At 38.0% G+C, this 23,455-nt stretch overlaps 1 protein-coding gene across 1 annotated transcript in view; it reads right to left on the bottom strand.

Annotated features, from left to right (window-relative positions):
• Positions 1-22,255, bottom strand: part of LOC128986674 (regulator of nonsense transcripts 2-like) — a 66,643-nt gene extending 44,388 nt beyond the window's left edge. The window contains exons 1-12 of the mRNA XM_054407159.1: positions 22,237-22,255; positions 22,023-22,102; positions 19,942-20,112; positions 17,544-17,774; positions 16,073-16,262; positions 14,637-14,782; positions 13,220-13,312; positions 11,877-11,967; positions 11,246-11,376; positions 9,309-9,366; positions 8,148-8,292; positions 1,305-1,452 (exon numbers count right to left, since the gene is read on the bottom strand). Of these exons, the coding sequence (XP_054263134.1) occupies positions 1,305-1,452; positions 8,148-8,292; positions 9,309-9,366; positions 11,246-11,376; positions 11,877-11,967; positions 13,220-13,312; positions 14,637-14,782; positions 16,073-16,262; positions 17,544-17,774; positions 19,942-20,112; positions 22,023-22,076 (1,458 nt within the window). The 5' untranslated portion in view covers positions 22,077-22,102; positions 22,237-22,255. The remainder of the gene's footprint in view (positions 1-1,304; positions 1,453-8,147; positions 8,293-9,308; positions 9,367-11,245; positions 11,377-11,876; positions 11,968-13,219; positions 13,313-14,636; positions 14,783-16,072; positions 16,263-17,543; positions 17,775-19,941; positions 20,113-22,022; positions 22,103-22,236) is intronic.
• Between the last annotated feature and the right edge of the window lie 1,200 nt (positions 22,256-23,455).

The following is a 23,455-nucleotide window of genomic DNA, read 5'->3' as shown; positions in this document are numbered from 1 at the left end:
TTATTGATGCCGTCCGTACTGGAGCTGGAGCATTTAAGTATTTTTCACTTTATCAGTGTTGCCACTGTTGGCAGACAATAACGGAACCTGCAAAACTACTCTGCCTATCGGCCATTAAAATACCCAGTGTTCGATGATTTACCCGTTGATTGCAACACTAAACAAGTTTATTTACAATTTCGCGCACTTGAACATTTATAGGTAGTTAAAACCTTCCAATTCACTGTACAAAATTATATTCCCAAGCCCAAGCCCCAAGTCGCTTTTAGGCTATAGGACGCTCGCTCTAGTCTCGTTGAGTAGTGACGTTTCGGGACCGAATACGAAGTGTTTTGTTATACTTTGGTAATGAATGGTAGCTCAGCTCTGTTTAGGGATGAGCATCGATAGTAGATGTTTTCGCATCACTGATGTTTTTCTATAGATTTTCGTTGTTTTTCACATCGATGTTTTTGACCAAGTGTAATTGAGATATCGATGCTTTCCGTTACTGGAGAGTACAGAGACCAGACGAAAAATTGAAGAAAAAAATCTATGTCTTAGTCCCAAAAACATCGATGTTTTCACAACGATATTATCGGTTACTGATAACATCGATGTAGCGATGCAATGATTCAGTTAGTAGCACCAATACTAGAAAAATACCGGTATGGATCATAAACATAAACAAATGACGTTGTTGGCCCGAATCCTCTACGAATAGCGTTGAACATATGTTTTGGCAGTTCAATTTAAGCAATGTGAAATAATGTGTATTTTCGGGCCAAAAATGTCATTTGTTTATGTTTATGATCCATACCGGTATTTTTCTACTTTTCTAGTATTCGTGGTTAGTAGCCTTGGTACCACTGGTTGATCTAAATCGATGCTCATCCCTTTCCTTGTATGTCTTGTGAGCTGTGACGCAATGCTTACTCGCTCCAGTCCAGTTTGCCCGAATCTCCAATTCCCATCTGTTAACTGTTTCTCATTGTAGGCTACTATCTGTATTGAGTTCGCATCTATTATTTTTGCAATACGCTCGCTCTAGTCTCGCTGAGTTAGTGACGATACGACCAGGACTTGTTGTTTGCTCAGAGTTGCAAGCAAATCATTAGCAATCTGAATTTATTTTGTTTCTTTGTTGCTTTATATGACGTTTATGGCTTATTTTAACCAATTTTATCAAAGAATCGAAGAGAGTCGGAATCGATCCCAAACCCACGGAGATTCGAATCGAATGCTCGATTCGATTCCGGCGGAATCGAGAGTATTTTGGAATCGAGAATCGGAATCGGCCCATCACTAATCTCTAATCTATATACCTTTTTATGTATGTGCCGCAACATTTCAGACTTCAGTTGTTGGCTTAGTGTAGTGGCAACTTCTGGTACTACTGGGTGAAGGATGGCAATAAACCTGGCATACAACGGCAGCAACTGAGTCTTGGTTCTGGGTACCGTGAACAAAGTGCTGGAAAACCATACAAGTTAGACAGAATTGTAGCATAATTTAACAAATTAATGGGCCATTATAATATATTGGGAGCAAACTGGATTAATGGTAAAGCGTGGGACTTGGGCCTGCAATGTCACGAGTTCAAATCCCAGTAAGTAATGTTAAAACTGTTCTAAGCTTGAGCCTAGCGACCTAGGATGTGAAGATCGGATATAAAAAATGTAACGGATTAGGTTAAATCTGTTGGGCACCAACACCTCAGAGTGTGTATTTTATGATAAGGATGATTGTTGGTTGAATCAATAAAACCATGATAGCCTGCTTACTAACTAATATCAGCTAGATCTTTAGCCAAGACCATTTATTTAAAGTCCAATTATCAAGGCCACCTGCAGATTCAAACCATCAAATATGATGACTTTACTCAGAATTTACCAAGCGACCTTCTGCATACGACAAGCTTTACATCCTATCAGCTTTATTAGGTACTATTTGTATCTGTTGCACTAACCTATTATTACATTTTTTATGCAAGTGTAAAAAAATACAAAATGTCACATAATTAGTTTTTTGTGTAGGCCTACCTACCGAGAGTTAATGGAAAATGGTAAAAATCACCTTTAAAACTAAATAAATAACAAAACTTACAAACTATTGTATATTAGGTTATTGACAACAAAACAAATTACAGATTTTGTGTATTGAAAGTGGATGTGGTGAGTGCTTCAATACTGTTGAAAACCAGCTGGACAATTATTTGTTTTTTTTATAAAAGTACTAGCTGACCCGGCGAACTTCGTATCGCCTAAGTTATAGGTTTCCCCTAAGACAGACCGATGGAAAGAAAGTACCGTTACGTTTAATTTTCAAGATGATCTCGTTCGCATCGCTCAATCACGTCCTGGTTGAAGTTCGTTCGCTACGCTCACTCACCTTTGGGTTGGAGCTCGTTCGCTACGCTCACTCACCTTTAGGTTGGAGCTCGTTCGCTGCGCTCACTTGCCTTCAGGTTAGCTCGTTCGCTACGCTAACTCGCCTCCAGGTTGAAGTTTGTTCGCTACGCTCACTCACCTTTGGGTTGGAGCTCGTTCGCTACGCTCACTCACCTTTAGGTTGGAGCTCGTTCGCTGCGCTCACTTGCCTTCAGGTTAGCTCGTTCGCTACGCTAACTCGCCTCCAGGTTGAAGTTCGTTCGCTACGCTCACTCACCTTTGGGTTGGAGCTCGTTCGCTACGCTCACTCACCTTTAGGTTGGAGCTCGTTCGCTGCGCTCACTTGCCTTCAGGTTAGCTCGTTCGCTACGCTAACTCGCCTCCAGGTTGAAGTTCGTTCGCTACGCTCACTCACCTTTTGGTTGCAAATTAGCTATTGTCATAAATGTAAAAGAAATAATAGTGCTGCACCCTGTTGGTAACTTTAATGCTATTGAACATCATAGAACAGAACCAACTTGTTTAATTGAAACAGCTGTTAAGATTCATTAATTCCATTTCTCATAAGGTTAACATGGGAAACTCCAGAGCCACTGGGGCGGAGCCCTTTTAAGAATTTCGAAACGGGAAATAGTTTACGTCCGATTCGCATACCTACAGAATTTACACACCAAATTTCATAACGATCGGTGAAGTCGTTCCGGAGGAGTTTGCAGACAAACACTGTGACACGACAATTTTATATATTAGATAACTTTGGTTTTGTTTAAATGAGTTGCTATGGTTACCTAACAGTTCATTCCTGGTTTTAATTCATACACTGATGTTTTTTGTCATGCTCATTAAATTCTATTTACTATCAGTTTCTTGAATAATTTTATCATAAAAGTAACAAAAATAGTTAAAGAAGAACCTACTTCTTCAGTGGTGACCCCGACGTGATCATTTTTTACCAAAATTTAGCAAAATTGCAATACTATGTCTACTACTCAAGAAGGTAACTCCCTAGAACGAATTACTGTGAAGATTCCACAATTTTGGCCAGCAGATCCTGAGCTGTGGTTTGCGCAGGTCGAGACCCAATTCTCCTTGGCTCGGATCACATCTGATGAAACAAAATTCTTTTATGTTTGTGGAAACCTTGATGCTAAATACGCTGCTGAAGTGAGAGACATCCTCACAAGACCACCAACCGAGGGAAAATACGAAAAACTGAAAACAGAATTGATACAACGCCTAAGCTCTTCACAGGAACAGAAGACCAGACGTCTCCTGGAACATGAAGAAATGGGAGATCGAAAGCCCTCGCAGTTCCTCAGACATCTTCGTGCTTTGGCTGGTACCGTTGTGCCTGACACTGTGCTGAAAACTCTGTGGATGAGTCGTCTGCCTTCATCAACTCAAGCCATTTTAGCAACACAAAAGTCATCTGAGTTTGATGCACTAGCCGAGTTGGCTGACGCCGTGCTTGAAATTAGCCCGCGTCATCAAGTTACAGAAGCAGCTGTCCCTACTAACAGTCCCAACTCTATGGAAGTAATGATGGAGCGACTGACGATCCTGATGACATCTAAAATGGGCGAAATCGTAAGCACTCTTCAGCACGACATTTCAACTATCAAAGAAGATCTGCGGAGTAATCAAAATCGTCGTCCAACATGGAGTTCAAGTCCGGTTCGGCGATCAAGATCACGCTCCAAGAGCACGACAAGAGACGATGTTTGCTGGTACCACAAGCGATTCGGTAATGCAGCAACTAAGTGCACCAGGCCTTGCAGTTTCCAAGCCAACAACTCGGGAAACGATCTCGGGAGTCTCTAATGGCGGCCAGCGACTCCTCAGATCTACAGACATCTCGCCGCCTCTTCGTCACAGACAAGGTAACAAAACAACAGTTCCTCATTGACACTGGAGCAGATGTTTGCGTCTATCCACGAAAAATGCTTTCAGGTAAAATACTAAAACAGGGTGTCCACAAAAGATTTGTCATTAATTTCCATGACTTTCCATGACTATCCATGACCATTTACCATTGATTTCCATGACTCACGAACTTTACAAGCAAATTATATAGGAACATACAAACACAAATAATACTGCTTGGACATGTTATTTTGCAGAAAATACTGAAATATGTAATAACAGATAACAATGGAGTACAATTGGTAAACAATGAACTAAAACAAACCGAAAACTCATAAAATAATACAACTGTAATAAATTGAATTGTCGAACATTTGTGAAAAATCCTGAAAAATGCTACAACAGTCCGGGTTTACAGCTGACTAGAGCATTGAATGGTCCCCTCAAATCCATCCATAATTGGAAATTTCCATGACTTTCCATGACTTCTTGCCTATTTCCCTGACTTTCAATGACCAAAATTGTTTTCCATGACTTTCCATGACTATCCCTGACTTTCCAGAATGTGGACACCCTGCTAAAATCTGACTATACACTATACGCAGCAAACAACACCGAAATTGCCACTTACGGGTTGCATACCTTATCTTTGGACCTAGGCCTACGCCGAGCATTTGTGTGGCGTTTTATCATAGCTGATGTTGCCAAACCGATCATTGGAGTTGACTTTCTTCATCATTATGATCTATTAGTGGATGTTCGACGTCAGTGTTTGATTGATCAGGTAACCTCTCTCGTTTCCACTGGTCGCGCAACATGCTCCAATTTGGTAAGTGGTATTAAAGCAATAAATGCAAACCAACCAAATGTCTACATGCAGCTCCTCCAATCATATGCGTCCCTTATTCGACCGGCAGGTAAACCTTCTGTCCCTGTCAAACACCAAACAGAACACCATATCCAGACAACCCCAGGACCACCAGTCTTTAGCAAACCCCGTCGTCTAGCCCCGGACAAGTTAAAGTTAGCCAAAAAAGAATTTGAGGTTATGGTCCAGTTAGGTATAGCTAGACCTTCTTCTAGCAGCTGGTCATCCCCTCTTCATATGGTTCCCAAAAAAGGAGACGAATGGAGACCATGTGGAGACTACAGAGCCCTAAATGCCAGAACCATTCCTGATCGCTACCCTATTCCTCACATTCAGGACTTTTCTCTAAATTTGCATGGTAAAAAAGTTTTCTCTACTATAGATCTTGTTCGTGCTTACCATCAGATCCCTGTAGCTCCTGATGACGTTCATAAGACTGCTATAACAACACCTTTTGGTCTTTTCGAATTTCCTTTCATGTCTTTTGGACTTTGCAATGCTGCCCAAACCTTTCAACGTTTCATTGATGGTGTACTCAGTGGCCTAGACTTCTGTTACGCTTACATTGATGACATTCTCGTAGCTTCAGAATCCGAAGAACAACACCTCATTCACTTACGACAATTGTTTGACCGCCTATCCTCTTTCGGAGTCTTTGTCAACCCCAGTAAGTGCAACCTAGGAGTTCCCATGGTTAGTTTTCTCGGATATCAAGTTTCCGGAGAAGGGATAAAACCCTTACCTGAAAAAGTGAAAGCTCTTGACTGTTACCCCAAACCAAAGACTGCAAAGGAATTAAGAAGATTCACTGGTATGCTAAACTTTTATCGTAGATTCCTACCCCATTCAGCGTCCCAGCAGAGCACACTAAATGACCTTCTGAAAGCCAATCTAAAAGGTAATATGCCTATTAATTGGACTACAGAAAGTGAACAAGCTTTTGAAACTTGTAAAAAAAGCCTCAGTGAAGCCGTTATGTTGTCTCACCCTGCACCGAATGCCTCACTTGCAATCTTCTGCGATTCATCAGACTATGCTGTAGGAAGTGTATTGCAACAAAAGGTAGGACAAAACTGGCAACCACTATCTTTCTTTTCCAAAAAGTTAAGTCTAACTCAACAGAAATACAGTACTTATGACAGAGAACTAACAGCAATTTATCTTGCCATTAAGTATTTCAAACATATGCTAGAAGGAAGACAATTCATAATTTTTACAGATCACAAGCCTCTGACCTTTGCTTTCCGTCAAAAACCTGATAAGTGTTCTCCAAGACAGTTCCGTCACTTGGAATATATTGGACAGTTCTCAACTGACATTCGCCACGTTTCTGGACAAGAAAACGCAGTTGCAGATACCTTCTCTAGGATAGAAGAAGCCACTGCCTCCTTAAACTTCCAGGCTTTGGCAGAGTCTCAAGCTCAGGATGAAGAACTACAACACTATTTAGAAACAGAATCCAACCTAAAGCTCAAGCAAGTGCTGCTACCAGGAACGGAAATCTCACTTTATTGTGATGTATCTACTTCAAACCCCCGTCCTTTTGTCACAAAACAATTTCGAAAAAATGCTTTTTACAGCTTGCACAACCTGTCTCATCCCGGGATAAAGGCATCCACAAAACTGGTTAGCCAACGTTTTGTTTGGCCTTCAATGAAATCGGACTGTCGTTCTATGGCTCGCTCCTGCCTCTCCTGCCAGAAGTCAAAGATAACACGTCACAGTTCAACCCCAGTTGGTACGTTTGTTCCACCATCTTCTAGATTCGAACACATCCATATTGATCTAGTTGGCCCATTACCTGTTTCGGAAGGTTACAGGTATTGTTTGACTTGTGTTGACAGATTTACACGTTGGCCTGAAGCAGTTCCACTTGAGAACATAGAAGCTGAAACTGTAGCTCGTGCATTATTCACCAACTGGATTTCAAGGTTTGGAACGCCACTGCGCATAACCACAGATCAAGGTCGACAATTTGAATCATCTCTTTTCCAGCAGCTAACACAGCTAACTGGATCAACACGTCTGCGAACGACTGCCTATCACCCTGCTGCCAATGGACTCGTTGAACGCCTTCATCGACAACTCAAGGCAGCCATAAGGTGTCACACAACAGATCGTTGGACCGAAGTATTGCCAGTGATACTGATGGGGATCAGAGCTGCGTGGCGCGAAGATATGCAAGCTTCCTCTGCAGAACTCGTTTACGGTCAACCTCTACGACTTCCTGGAGAGTTTATGACGCCCAGCCAAGATGGACATCAATTGGATCCACCAAACTTCGTAAAGAGCTTACGTCAGCACTTCAACAACCTGCGTCCAGTCAGTGGAACTAGACATGGTGCGAAGACGCCATTCGTTTTTAAGGACCTCGCTACATGCACACATGTCTTTGTGCGGACTGACATCCCCAAGGGAGCTCTCGAACCCCCATACTCTGGCCCTTACCCTATTATCAGCAGAACCACCAAGACTGCCGTTGTGGTGATTAAAGGCTGTAATGTCACGGTATCCATGGATCGACTCAAACCGGCATACTTTTGGTCCGAATACAAGAACGATGGATATGCACCAAATAGGACAGAAAGCAACAAATCCACACAAGCACAAAGCAAGACACAAAGCATGGATGATCCTAATTATACCAAGACAAGTTCAAGCGAATTAAAACCTGCGATTAAGACAAAATCTGGGAGACATGTACGCTTTCCTGTACGATTTCAAGTATCATGATTTACTTAAATTAAATCATTAGCAGGGGGGTACTGTGGTGAGTGCTTCAATACTGTTGAAAACCAGCTGGACAATTATTTGTTTTTTTTATAAAAGTATAACTTTGGTTTTGTTTAAATGAGTTGCTATGGTTACCTAACAGTTCATTCCTGGTTTTAATTCATACACTGATGTTTTTTGTCATGCTCATTAAATTCTATTTACTATCAGTTTCTTGAATAATTTTATCATAAAAGTAACAAAAATAGTTAAAGAAGAACCTACTTCTTCAGTGGATATAGTAAAATGATATAGTAAACAAACAAAAAACATACATGATAAGTTTCTTGCGACTAGGTTTTGAATTAAAATATAGGAGAAATTCCAAAGCAGCATTGTCAATCATGTCTTTGGTCTGACATTCAGGGAGTAGTTTTAGAAATGTGTCAAAGCCCGTCTTCTTGTTTTGATTTTCTGCATCTGCAAGACACAAAAAAATTCTTTTTTTGACAATTGGATCAAATTATAAGTTTTAACAACAACAATTTCCATTTGATAAAATACACAAGTGACTAATTAAGATACATGTTTGTTTCAGTTTCTTTCCATTAGCTTTTAAAATATAACTTATTTAAAACTAAAACCCCCACTGCAGAAAACCTGCAGACTATTCAAGTTTCCATTTGCCTGATTGGATCTTCACTAAAATATCTCCTTCCTTACAAATATTATATCCATTCCCCATTTTAATACAACTAATTTAACAAATAGGCTAATTTAAATTTAGGTTCTAGGTACTTAAGGTAGTACTTAGCCCAAATACATGAATTTCAATGGATGGTGTTTTTGGAATCCCCGACGTCAAAACAAAAAGTAAATTGGCCCTGGGTACAGGTCTTACTATGAGACCTTAGGTAATAGCTTAAATTCCCTAAATGGGAAATTTGCTAAAACTATAACTTTAATTCTGACAAATTCGGTACAACTGTGGTACACAGTTATCATTGCTAACCCTATTCGATACTACTCATATTGATTGAACAATTAGAGATTAAAAAAAAATAAATAGAACATGAACAACAGTATTTCAACCTAAGGTTGGTTTACAGCTTGTCTGCAATGTATAGTAATGTTAAAATGGTTATTCATAAAAAAATTAATTTTGGTCAATATTTGACAATGAAGTCACATTGATAAAAAAATGTAAACGTTTAACTTTTTAGCTTGAGAGTTTACTGGTACTTGGAACATGGAAGTCTCCAATACAAAAACAAGGAAGCAAACCTGTGACTTACAGCTTAAAATACAAAGTCTTCAATCAAAAACCTACATTCCAGTGAGTGCTAAGATTCCCAAACAATATAACCCATAAGAAGGTGTTAGGAATTGGTTTGGGACTTGTTGCAGACCTGATCATGAATCCCAGAAAAGAGAAGGTTCAAGGCAACAGTAAAGACAAAAGGCCTAAATCAGTAATAAGTTTGGTAACATCTTACCATCAGCTTTGAGCAATTCGTTCAATTGGCTTGGGCTTGGGATATCGGTTTGATCAGTCTAAAACAAAATGAGAATTAAACATCTAACAAACAACAATATTAATTAAGTATTATAATAGCTAGTCATATTTACTCTCCTTTTGTATGTAACACAATAGCCATTTTTTAACTAGTTTACTATATTGTTATCAATCATTGTAAAAAGGTTTATTGTAAATTTAAATAAACACAAGTACATAAAAAATATTCACAGAAAGTAACTATAAATAGTATACAGTAACTATAAATAGTATACAGTAGTATAAATAGTATACAGTAGTATAAATACCAGTAAATGAATTGATTACTGAAAATGTTTTAAAATTTCAACTTTTTAAATTATTAAACTAGGCCTATCAGTTAACTTTTTCTATCAGTTAAGTTTTCTAACAGCCTCGGCAATGTTGAAGTGAAGTTGAAGTATGAAGTTACAAACAATAACAATAAATAATATAGGAGGTGTGAACATCATGATATCAGGGTGCCTAGTTTATTTCCATTTTAAAATTCAAGACTATTTCCAGACTAGTTTTTTCATAATTTAATGATGTCGATACAAAAATTTATCGATTTTCGATACCGGTCCCTGAAAAATTTTCTCAATAATACTCAATACCAATAGCCTACCATTGTTTTTATGAATTGATTGTACTACATATTACATTATACCCTGTCTTAATGTAATGAATATTTTTGAGACAATGGAGTTTTTTCCAAGTAAAGAAAAAAATGTATGCAGCAATAAAAAATTTGATATAGCCAATTTGGGTTTAAATCCGTCTTTACACATTAAATAACTAACATAGCCTATAAATGGTAAATGAAGATCTAACGATAAAAATAAAAAAAACAATTTTATTATAACTAGAGGTGTGCCACGGTTATGTGGACATTATCATCGTCTCCTGCAATAGCGCCAAATTTCTGGTCACATCCCGCCAGCCTTGTAGACATCAATATCTTTTTCACGGTCATGTAGTCATCATCATCGTTATGGTGGGATATAGCGGCAAAACCATAAACATCTCTTAGAGTCATGTGGACGTTATCGTCGTCTTCAGTGATAGCAAAAACATTCTTTTTATCTCTCGCAGCCAGGTAGGCACCATCATCAATTCACGCGGTCATAAAAACGTCATCATCATCTCGCACGATCTGGGTAAAATGTTGGGTAGACTTAATCATCGACTACCGTGGTGACTAAAAAGTCATTGTCGTCTTGCACGATCGCGGCAAAATCTTGAACATCCTTTGCAGTCGTGTATGGACATGTAAACTAAAACTTCATCATCGTCTTGCGCGATCGCAACAAATTCATTAACATTTTTCAGCCGTGTAGACATCACTATCGAGTATCGACTTCCACTATCGCAGGAAAAATCTCATCATATTCTGCGGCCCTATAGGACATCATCATCGACGACCCCGGTCACAAAAACGTCATCATAGTCTTGTGTGGTTGCGGCAAAATCTTTAACATTTTATTAGATTTTATATGGTCCATAGAATTAAAATTCCTGACTTTTACAACAAAATAAAGACTAAATCCTGACTTTTCAAGACCATTTTGAGATTGAATACTTATTACAGACTTTCCTGTTCTTCTCAACTACTACACACCCTGTAATATACTTGTGTTGCCAGGGTCAAATGTTGACCTGACCAGAGATATTGCGACAAATTTAGGTCCATCTTCAACAGAATAAGATTTTTTTGTGAATAGTTTATTTGAGCAATTACCTTCCTCGAAGTCAATGCCCAGCTCTTGTTGTTTTTGATAGATAGAGTCAAAAACACAAAAAAAATTATATATACATAATTATAACTTAACATTACCGGTACGTCATAATATTATAACTTAACAAAATTACATAGGGATAAAGTGATATGCAAGTGACCTGCTTGTTGATCTGTTGAAGATATTCCTGCACATCAGGCAGTTGAGTGTAGAAGCGTCGTAGATCTTCATCTTCCCACACTTGTCGTCCACTACATTCTTCTCCATCTCCCAACACTAAGTCTGCCAGATCTGGAACGGTTTGAAGCAAATGTACTGTTGTTTTTATCTTTTCTTTAAACAAATATTCTGGCTTACAATTATTTAGAACTTTATAAACTGTGTTTAAAACATTAATTAATTAATAAGTTAATTCTCTTCTCTCTTTGATCTTTAACCAACCCAACTGACAATAATATCTTGTTACATGATCACCCAGTCTTAAATTAAATATATCTAATACAGGGATTTTGAGCAACTTGTAATCTACTAGTAGCAGAGACCGGAAAGTGTAGCGTGCTGCCATTTTACTGACAATCGGAGGGCAGGGAATGTTGTTATTGTGAGTTTCCATAACGAGAGATGTTCCCCAATAGCTTTGGTACTCTATCGGCAAAACTGGGAAATACCAAGATCAGCCAATGCACGCTGTATTAAAAGGTGAGTATAGTTTTGTCCATAGCGTTTTGTTTGGGCAAGCATTCATCTACTATATTTAACTAATTGGTAAGGGTTAAGTTAGTGATACATACCTGTGTCTGGAAGATCTGGCATTTCTTCGTCCAACAATTCAGATAAAGTCATTGCTCCACTGAGTAGATTGTTTATTTCTGTCCTCATGACCTAAAAACATACCGTAATATAACTGATTTAACTGCATTTTCATTATTTTCAATTAAATTTTGCTTTTTAGTTAGTAAGGGTGGTTTGTGGGCAAGGTTATAAAAAGAATTCAACTATACCATTCCATTGGTGTTGCTTGATGTTTTATTTCTTCTGCCTCATCCACTCCTACCAATATGCTGATCTTGATAATTTTATGTTTGTGGTTAGGGTAGTTTAGTTACTGATCTAACATAGCCTACCATACATATTATTAAGTATTTTTACCTTAATAATAATTTAACTCATAAGCGTATTTAAACAATTAAAAACACAAGTTTGAGGAGTACCTATTTTTTTATTTTTATTTTTCAATTAGGACTTGGAGGATCAGGTGTTGGGATTCAAAATTTAGGATTCCAGACTAGAGATTCGGTTTTTTGAGAGTAGGATTAGAGATTCAAAATTCATGGATTCACCATCACTGTTTTCCATTTCCACAAGGCTGTCACTCAGGTCATCGTAAATACAAACACTAGATTACACTATGTTTCTGAACAGTATTTTTGTTATCGTCGGCTCTTATTATAAAGTTTTTCACAGTCAGAACTGTCAGAATCGTCCATTGTGAACTCAAAATAAATAAAAGGTTAAATTTTTAGAAAAAAAAACTGTTAAAAAACATATTTTACAGTACACAAAACAAAACAAACAGCAAATGTCAACTTCCCAGTTGTACAGCAGACAGCGTAACTTTCTTCTACGTAAAAGAGAAAAAGGCATAGAGTAACTATCCACAACTCTATCTAACGAATATGGCAAAATTAAAAATATTAGTGTGTTTGTTGGACTATCTATAACGCCAGTGCATTGATTTTACTGATGTCAATTTTTTTGGACATTGGAGTTTTGGGACATTTTCCTAACATCCAATATCTCCTCGGACCACAGAGTTTTCTGCTGAAATGGGTGCCCTTTTTAAGGTTAGGTTTGCACTATCCATGATTTTGATTATCACTCGTTATCATGGATAATCGGGAATCTACTGTAATGGTCCAAGGATAGTATTGCACATGGTACCTAGCCAAAGATGACACAGTGCAGGCAGCTGCTCTTGAACCATCAATGTTTGCTGGGTAGCTCAACAGTCCAAGGGCCAAGGCACACCAATGAGCAACCGCTATGGTATTTTTACGTTCCAGATATTATTAAGTTTGTGGAACAGTATATTCCTCGTGGCTAACAACGAGTACCACTTACACAGTGAACTTACCTCTACATTTGTCACCCTATCAGGTCGCAGCTCCCCCTTCGCCATCAGAATATGCTTGTTCTGAGACTCATAAGCATTTAGTTTCTTCATTTCCTAAAATAAAGAGCAAAAGAGCTTACAAACTCATAAATATGCAATATCAGTTCAGTATATAGACCAACTGTAGCCAATCTTTTACTTAAAGAAAACTTGCTTGTTAGGACTGGAGTTTTATTTCTCATATATTGAATCCATACTCTGTAGAGAAAGGGAGTAAACATTAAAATTTTGCAGTTCTTTACAAAGTTTATGCACAATTAAAAAATTGTTTCCCGGTCATCAAAATGCATATATGCTACGATTCCCGGTTTCCAGGTTGGAATATATAACTATTCTACTTAAATTTAGTCTTTAAAAGCATATTAAAATGAAGAACCGTTGTTACTTATTTGTGGCAAAAGCAAAGGACCATCCTGGCTGATAAAGCTGCAAGACTTGAACAAATACATTTAGGCCTATAGGGAAGTGTCAACTTTCCATACCACCGATTCTAGATGTTGGTACCGGCACCGAGAATAGAGAATATTGCAGATGATGACGATAATGTTTCTGTGACCGCAGGAGAGAATGATGATGTCCACAGGACCGCAGGAGATGATCAGAATTTTTTCACGATTCCAGGGGACTAAGATAATGTCTACACAACCGGACATGTTCATGATTTTGCCAGGATCATGAAAGACGATGATGATGATCCCTTGTCTGAGGGTCATATTCAGTGTCTTTCTACGATGATGCAGAGGACGATGATGATGTTTCTATTACCAAAGGTAATATTCAGGATTTTTGAAGTCTACACAACCGCGGAAGATAATAAACAGCCTTGCTGTGGTCGGGGAAGGCGATGATATTGTCTGTAGGACCACAGGAGTTGTTCATGATTTTGCCATAGTCCCGGGAGACATGGATGAAGTCTACAAAACCATGGGGGTGGGGGATATTCAGGCGTCCGTGGGAGAGGCTTAATTTCTCTACTATTGAGGTATAAGGTGATAATTTTTCTGGTTTGGATTTAAATTAGCTCATTAGTATCTTACATTGCTGCTTTGATTTATTCTTTACTTTAAAACCACCCCATTACCCAAAAATTACTTTGTCTAACGATATAAAGATGGGATTGGTGAAGCGTAGCAAATCCATATAGAAAATTTGATAAGTTTTAAAAACATGGTATCGATATTGAGAATTGATAAATTTAAATTTCTTTCTAAAAAGTAAGGACTGACTAATCTTAGGCTAATCGTTATATTAAGTTGTGGTATACTAGGCTGTCTTTTTACAGTTTACAGTACTTTATTAACTTAAAAAACCACTGAAACTTTTCAGAAACAATTATAACAAAAGTAATGAACAAATGAACCATCTGGGAGATACTTACGTTGGTCAGATGTTGGCACAAAGATATGTAGTAATCCTTCAGCAGGTTCCTCACACTATCCTGTCTAGAGCCTACCATCAGGTTGCTGCTCTTGACCGACACACCAAACTGTTCACTCAACATCCTGATCTGTCTGGGCACCAACCCTACAAACAGTGACATCAGTTACTAGGTAACAGTATTGGTTAGACTCCAAGGTATGTACATAAATAATGTAGGCTACATGTTTTCTATTGTAATGTTTCAGTACGTGGAGAGACCACTGAGGGTGATAGAGGGCAGTCTTCATCAACATAGACTGGTGTTGGTATTATAATGTCTGGATTTACAACACCAAAACTCTGAAAGGTACGTATACATATATTTTAGCCACAACTATAATGGAAAAATCTCACTGTTCAAAAATAAGGTTAATTACCCAACTGTTCTTTATGCTGTCTCAATTATCAGATCTGAGTGGTTGTAAGTGGCAAACAATTTGGATGTATTGCACGACGTCCAATGATATAAGTCAGTGTTCTAAAGTCCTAAATATAATTTTTGAGCTGTTTCACGACGTCCAATATAAAATACCTTAGGCCCTACTGTTGAATGTCGTCTAAATCTCACCATGTCCAAAAGTCCAGTAGCTGCAATAATCAGTCTTTCTACAAGCTTTGGACGTCATGAGATTGGTCGTAGTGAAACAGTGCACATTACACTCTTAAAAAAGTAGCATTTGCACCTCGTCCAAAGGCCCTGCCATTTGCTCAACGTCCAATAGCTGTCCCTTTGCGCCTACACACCTTGAGTAAGCTTTTACTGTCTCGTCTGTAGTACATACTAACCTAACTTAGATGAGCAGATGGGTAGATATTGGTCATAAGCTTTAGAAAGGCTCATGGATACTTCATACTGCATATTAAACAATGGATTGAGTATGGATTAAAGAAAGGAGTGAAGTTCGACAGAGTGTGAAGGACTACTAAAGTACTAGGAGTAGGCTAGGAGAGAGAAATAAATGAAAAATTTATTTAAAATTTTGTTTGAATGGAGTAAAATGAATATTGAGTAAAAGGGAAGCAGACATAGATATTATTTTAGAGCAAGATGGATGGATGATGTGAGAAGGGATGTGAAGAAAGGATTGGATGGTAGATTGTAGAAAAAGAGAACTGTGACAGAACACAAGAAGGTGAAGAGGTCTAATGAACACTGAGATCTGGAAAAAACCTGAATAGAAAAAACACTTCATGTATATTGAACATACGTATCTCTGGTTTGTAAAACACTAGGGTCTGATGCTAGCCAGTAGTTAGCATCCCCGAATGAGGTGTGAGGGGGTTTGAACTGATTTTCCTTAAAAGCGCTCATGTTTCCACTGATGTGACTGGTGTATGTAGATACTGATTTTGAAGTCTGCTATAATAATATCTATCACAACTGGTGATAATTACCAGCAAAGTCTGCGCCGCAGTGTTTACAGAAACTGAGTATCAAACTGAGTGTGTTGAATGTCTTGTCCGCAGTCAGAACTGTAAGAGCAGTCCCCAACACAGGCAATGACTGTCGCGCAGAGATCACTCCACACAGACTTAGTTCTGCGTAGAAACATACCTCTACACGTAGCTTGTTAGTGTTGGCAACCTGGTAAACAGTTTCATTTTTTTTAGTATCATTATTACACCTGATAAAAGTATTTAGACCTTCAAGGCAGGATTTTTGCCTGCTGGACCCTGCTGCAGTATCCTTTCCCCCAAATTGTGCTAAGCCATCCCACGTTTTGCCCTTTGCTATTTTGGCATAAGAGATGAGGCTACTCATAATTAAATTGATAATTTTATTATAAAAATAAAATTTAAAAATACCTAGGAAGCTACGAACTGGAATTCTAGGAATTATCAAATTTATCATTGACTACGGTATAGGATACTGAGGTCCCACCTATCCCACATGGACCAGCTATCGGTATTTTCTTTTTAAGAACGTTTTGTGAGCCAGTCACAGAATGCACTAGGCCTATTGTCTAGAATTCTATTTTAAACCTTTTTTTAGTGGGTCATAACAGTTTGCTATAGCTCACCATAAGTCATTCCCTAAGTCTTACTTGGCAACCAAAATTTGTGAATTCAACAGAAATTAGTAATTCAGATCAGCTCAATCTGTCGTTGCCTCACATCAACTACGATGATTTTGATTTTAAAATCTGGCTACAAATTTAACATGGGTATGGAATGTCTAGTTGTATTGATAGTCAAATGTATTATATTTATAATGAGGCCTAAGGTTCTTTAAAGGTTTCGTAACCTTCCATATTGTCAATATTTCTTACGGTACCAGTAGTTTTTATGTTTTAAAACAACACATCTGTTTCTAATGCACTCACTACCAACTACAATAGGGATCAACTGTGAAAAATCAAGCTACTAATGGACAGTAAGCTATATATAGTTCTAGTTCAAAATAGTTCACTTATTTGTCGTCAGATGCCACAACCTAGTGGGTTGCGAGCAGGTCTTGGTCTTGTCAAACCATAGCAGTGTCTTTTAAGTGTTACAAGGAAGGCTATTCAAACCGCTTCGAAGGGTTAACACTTGTTTATTAGGTTTGCTTGTTAGAGGTTTTAGATATTTTCTTAGAACTGCAATATTGATTAGACCTACAGTAAAATATTATTTCCTTTGTTCACTGTTTCAGCCTCAAAACTGCAAACAGTAGAAAAACAGCCCACAAAAGGGGGCTTGGGGGCGAGCCAAAGACAAGTTATGACGTTATGTTGAGTTGAGTTATGATGGGCTTCCTTTGATCATTTGATTTAACCGTACTACTGCAGAAAAACAAACATTATTTATTATTCTTAAAAATAAAGTGTTTGTTTTACAAAATAAACGAAAAAATATTAAATTAAAAATAAGACTGCTCACTTACTGGTTCATCCTTATTGATTGTCAATACTTTGATATATTCCTCTTGCAAGAATGAAGAGAACTCAGCGTATGTACAATTGAGTTCAGTGCAGAGCAGCACAGCTGAAGGGATATCTGTAAACTTTATCCTGGCTTCTACAATTGCAACGGCCACTTCACTCAAGTACTTTGTTAGGTTAAGAGTTGCACACTCCTTAATCAACAACTCCATCTGAGCAGCTGCCATGTTGCGCTGAAAGCAAAAAAAAAAACTTAACTATCTTTATTTAAAAGATTATACATAACAGACATTTTTCATCGTTGATGATCTTTGAGTAAAACCAAACTTTCATGAGAATTTTGATTTTGAATCTAAATTCTGAAACCCTCTCAAGTGAGGAGCCCAGAAGATAAAAAGACTGAGCTGTAGCAGAGAACACACGAGGGGAGCTTTGATCGATTGGTGGCTTAGTTGGTAGTGCACTGAGTAAAGCTAAAATGTCAGGGGTCTTTTGGTAATTTTTTATCGGCTTACAAAATTTTCTTTACTGGCTATGTTCCACGCAGAGGTCTAAGACCCATGAACCGGTAAAATTTGGTTAAAAAGAGCCCACCAAACTCAAACAAATTAATTTTTAAAGCAGTCTAACAAAAATGAAAACCTAAAATGATAAAAGATCACCATCAACACTGCCCACTTAACACACAAAACAAACTGCATCATCTGACAAACTTAACATTAATGGAATAATTTAGTAGGCCTTTAGGCTATGTTGAAGTAAGTTAGGATGCAATTACTATTGCTTAAGTACTTAGAGGGTGAAATTTTGGTTGTGTGAGTCGTCATGTCATGTTGTAAATTACTTCCAACCTGAAGAAGAGGTCCAATTCCAACTTCAGAAAAATGTCAAGATCACAAAAAATGTCATCATTATACATTTTTCATCAGTTACCAGACCAACAGTGCGCTCGTAGGTCAAAAGAGTCCAAGCGATATAAAAAGTAGTTTTTTAAGTAGTGTAAAGTAAGAATGCCTTTACTACCGTTTCAATTAACATCAGTAAACATGGACTCTTGGAGCTATATAAAAACCAGAAATCATTGTAAGCTTAATAACAGTTGATTTCTGGTTTTGTATAGCTTGGACTCTTGTTTACTGATGTAATTGAAACGGTAGTAAAGGCATTCTTACTTTACACTACTTAAAACAATGGTTTAACTAGGCCATTAACTCACCACCAAACTCCGTCACGGAGGGAATTGAAACAGTGGGTCCCTATCTGGACTGGGTAAGTGAAAGGCCCATTCCAGATAGGTCACGGCACGAAAAAGGACAAGGATGCCCTGACAAGAGATGAGGTGGAGAAAGACACAATACCCGGAGGTAGATACAGGCAAAATATCTAAAGGTGAATAAAGACGCATTACTGGTGGTCAACAAAGACCTAATACCCGGAAGTGGACAAAGCACGTTTAGCTGCTTGGGGTGAAAGCCTATGCCTACTTTACGGGCCACGGCAACCAATTTACCCGTTCTGAATGAAATCCTTAAACTTGCAACACATGGGCTGTAGACGCTTCACACGTTGCTGAACTGTCTAGATGGTAGTCGTCACACACCTGTGGGAGGCAAAGGTCGATAGTCACTTTTGAACAATGTAGTTTCTCAGGCCATTACTGTTACTTCTTATCTTGATGTATAATCAAATAAATATGTAGCCCAGTGTTTTTTATGAGCAATAAAAGTTTCATTAGTTATTTCATGCATTTTTTTAAAATACCAAAGTAGTACAGTAGTCGCGCAAACCCGGCGTAATGTGGACTGGAAGGGTGCTGAGTTTGTGAAATACCGGGTTATCGGGAAGTAGAGTTAAAAATAAGAACAATACAATTTTTAAGCTATTTTTAACCCCTTTTTTAATTAGATTAGATTTATATTGCAAGTCAGTATTAAGTCATCAGATATAGTTCAACAAATCCTTAGTACAAGCTGCAAATGATTATACTTGAGCTAGCTTGTTTAACTCGGACTAAAAAAATCACTAATTTTCTGAGCCAGGTGATGGCCGAGTTATCCAGACTGCCGGGTTATCGAGTGCCGAGTTTGAGGGACTCTACTGTAATAGGTATATCTAGAGTAGGTAGGTCTACTGTGGGATTAGACATTTTTTTTGTAGTTTTGTAATTTCCTTGGAGGCTTGAACCGCCATCTTGAATTTGTTCGCCATGAGAGCAATGTTAATTTAAACATCTGTTGAAGAGGTATTAACCGTCTCAAAACTTTTATTCAAATACCAAAGTGATTGTAATTTAAATATCCAGGGTGCTAAGAGATTAAATTTCTTTGTAATTTTGTAAAATTCTTTTATCAGTTAAAAAGGCTAGGCTCAAAGGGCCCTTCATAAAAAGTGTTTACTCACCACTTTTTTTATGAAAGTAGAATTTTTCTTGATACTAGGATCTCGCTTGCCCAGTTCTGAAGTACTCGGACGTTCAGAGGAAGCATTGTTGTTCCTTTTTAATATCAATGACTTGGTTGCCAAACTCTTTTCTGCTTCAGTTACATAGGTTAATAATTCTTCTCGTAAATACTGCAAGAGTGGAAATAAAAAACAACATTAGGCCTAAATCAAAATCTCCAAAATAAGTTTATTTCTTTGATGAGGCAGATTTTTTTTAAAACAAAATTGAGACCTGACAAAGTTACTAATTGCCTCCATAGCTTAATGAAGTACAGTAAGGAATTAATAGTAGGCAACATGAGGTATGTCATAAGCTGTGATAAGTTAACTAGATAAGAAGCTAGACATTGTTTGGGATCCGGTCTAGATAAACATAGACTGCATTCCAAACTATGTCTAGCTTCTTAGCACGCACAATACTCTGGTAAAAATGTGGAAAACTTATGCCGGTTGTTTTCACCCTCCCTCATCATTGGAATGACCAAGTCTCAACACAGTTCTACATGATGTTGAGACTCAAAATGGGGCACAATACGGGGAACAGTAGCCTAGAAAGTCTGTCCCACATCGTCGGGAATGCCCAGGCAGTAAGTACAATCAGCTGACACAGCCTGAACAGGCAGGCCTACATAACCATACAGACAAGATCTGCCAAGAAAAAGGGTGAGGTGATGATCCATTTCCACATACCTACAGCCGGTTAACCCATAGGTTGGGCTTGATGATTTAGTCACTGGTCCAGTTCCTCGTTGTCTCCTGTTCCCAGCTCTCCTACCAGGGTCATTGGGTGTAGGTGTGCAACTCTGTTCTTGCCAGGTCCTCCCCACACCGCAGATAAATTGACATCCTCTCTGAGACCAAAGGTTTCACAGGGGGTGACTCCAGCGACTACCAGAACTGGAGCTTCCGACACTGTTTGGTGGGTGGATGCTAGACCCTAAGTGCTGCCTGACTCTGTATAGGGGAACCTGTACCGGTATCCTGTATAGCCTACCTCATTGTTGAGTGTGTCTATGGTCCATCCACACATCCTACCTTACAGACGAACTGAACCATAGGCCTAGATATCAACAGCATTCTACAATTGGACTTCGGACCTTGGACATTAGCTATTAACCAACTAAGGAAACAAGCCACCTTAGCAACCTTGTCTGCCGAACGGAAGAATTAGTCTTGCTAGCTTAGCTGCTTACTGTCTACCATAAATCTACCGTGGCAGCAAAAACTCTTTGCATTTCAATACCCCCTACCCACACGGCAACATTTTGTAATCACTTCCTTATAGAATCAATATCTAGGTTTTACTCAGAGCACCATGGAAGCGAGAGACCATCATGGTATAACATTTATGCTTTTTATGGTACGCATGGCTCGGTCCGGTTTCAACTGGAACAGCACAACATTATGTGCAGCTATCAAAGCCGTGGAAGTCATCAGTGTACGTACAAGTAGCCAACTAAAACTGTTTCCTCGGACATCTCAGATCTCAGTAAACTTAGGCCTATCTTAGGCTGTCACACGCAACGAATCAGAGGTATGGAACGTATCTAAGTATGGAATCTAGGAACAGCAGCCAGAAAACAAGTAAGCCTACTCCGATTTGCAACGCCATCCTCAGTGTATTAATTAATCTTCTTCAATTATGTGTGTGAGATATGCCAGGACAAGGTGTTCTCCAGAGACTGTCCAGCATAAGTAGCCTATCGCACCCAACAAGCAAAATTTTGCACATTGAGTGAAAGGAGCAGTAGGCCTAACTTAAACTGTCTGGTTCTTTGTAGATAATTTTCTTATAAACAAAATTAAGAACAACTTAAGCCTACCATCAATGGTATGAATATCCTAGAATAGGCCTAGGCCTAAGTTAAGTTAATAAGGTATGTGTGTCTTAAGAGTTGTTAACAGCAAAACTACTGGGGCCAACCCCTAACCCATCTGTTTTTGCTAAACCCTAACTCATGTCATTTCTAAAAATAATTTAGCCTGAAAACTAGTGTAATTTAACTTAATTTAAGTTAAGCGGTTTAGTCATTGCTCACAGAATATTCTTCTTCTTGGTTTATACCAAGATCTTCTTGATGTTCTTCACACATTTTCTTTTATTTATTGAACATCCTACCTACAACAGGACAGTGGTTTAGGTTAACTTAAATAGCTCTTCAAAATAACCACTTAGAGCTTAGAACATGAACATCGAACATGTAAAAATAAATAAATTAATGACTAAGTTAATAACAACAATGTCAAGTCAACATTTCAACAATAACATCGCCGAAGCCGGCTCCAGCTGCTTTGGTGGTTTGGCATTGGCTTGGCAAGATGGCAAGGCAACCAAACACCAAACCAAATCCAAAACGTCCAATGGTCCAATTCAAAACCATGTAAAGAAGTGTTTTTGACTCCGTAGAGAATTTTGAGGTTAAAAAGGTGCAAAAGTACTCGGAGACATGAAAATGGCTCCTAGTCCTAAGGATAGTCCTAGTCTCCTTAAAAATATCACATTTATTCCCTATTTAAACAGAAATAGTTTAATGAGTGCTTAGGTTTGCTGCAACAGGGAGGGTAGAACAGTTTTTTTTTATGTAAAATATTAAAAGGTAATATAGTTTAGTAAGAAATTAATGTACCTATTTTCCAAATTTGATCAAAATATGTTCATAAACAAGCAAACTACAAGAGTTGACTTATTCTCCATAAGAATAACATGGGAATTTTAAAATTACAGTACAATTTTTTTGAATTTTCTCCGTAACAATTAGGCGCATAATAACGCTTCAATATACTAAATTATTTGTTTTTTTAAGCTCTACAAAATGGTTTAAAAAGAAATTGTGAAATTTGTTGTTTTTAGGGTCAAAAATGGGAAAAACCTATTTTTATCCCATAAAACCCCCCTTAAACCCCCATTCCCATAGTCCGATCATGCGGGTTCACGAACACATCCAAGTTTATCCCGCCTTACACCTTCAAACCAAATTTTATCAAAATCGGACAAAAATTACTCAAGTTATCGTGCGGATGGACACACACACACACACACACACACATATATATATATATATATATATATATATATATATATATATATATATATATATATATATATATACCTATATTATCTATATATAGATATATAAAAATTTGAACGAATGGTGTTTTTGGCCTCTTGGGACATCAAAATGAAAAAGTAAATCGGTCCCGGGCTTAGGTCTTACCATGAGACCTACGGTAATAGCTACTTAGGGAAATTCGCTAAAATTTAGCTTCGGCTGTTCCGTTCTCCACCATGGTTCCGTTCCATAAGAATGAGAAATCTACTAAGCACACAATATTAAATTAATTCTAAAATAATAGTAACTAAATTTTGTCTAGCAATCAGTGTCGCCGGACATGAACTACACACGATAACGCATTGGTTTTGAACGCAACCATAAGTTTATTCATCAACAAAATGCTACAATTTAAGTATATA

The sequence above is a fragment of the Macrosteles quadrilineatus genome, unplaced genomic scaffold, assembly GCF_028750875.1.
Source record: "Macrosteles quadrilineatus isolate MER2022 unplaced genomic scaffold, UCM_ALF_1.0 Scaffold_2__2_contigs__length_208266976, whole genome shotgun sequence".
NCBI lineage: Eukaryota > Metazoa > Arthropoda > Insecta > Hemiptera > Cicadellidae > Macrosteles > Macrosteles quadrilineatus.
This window is presented reverse-complemented; position numbering and strand designations above follow the sequence as displayed.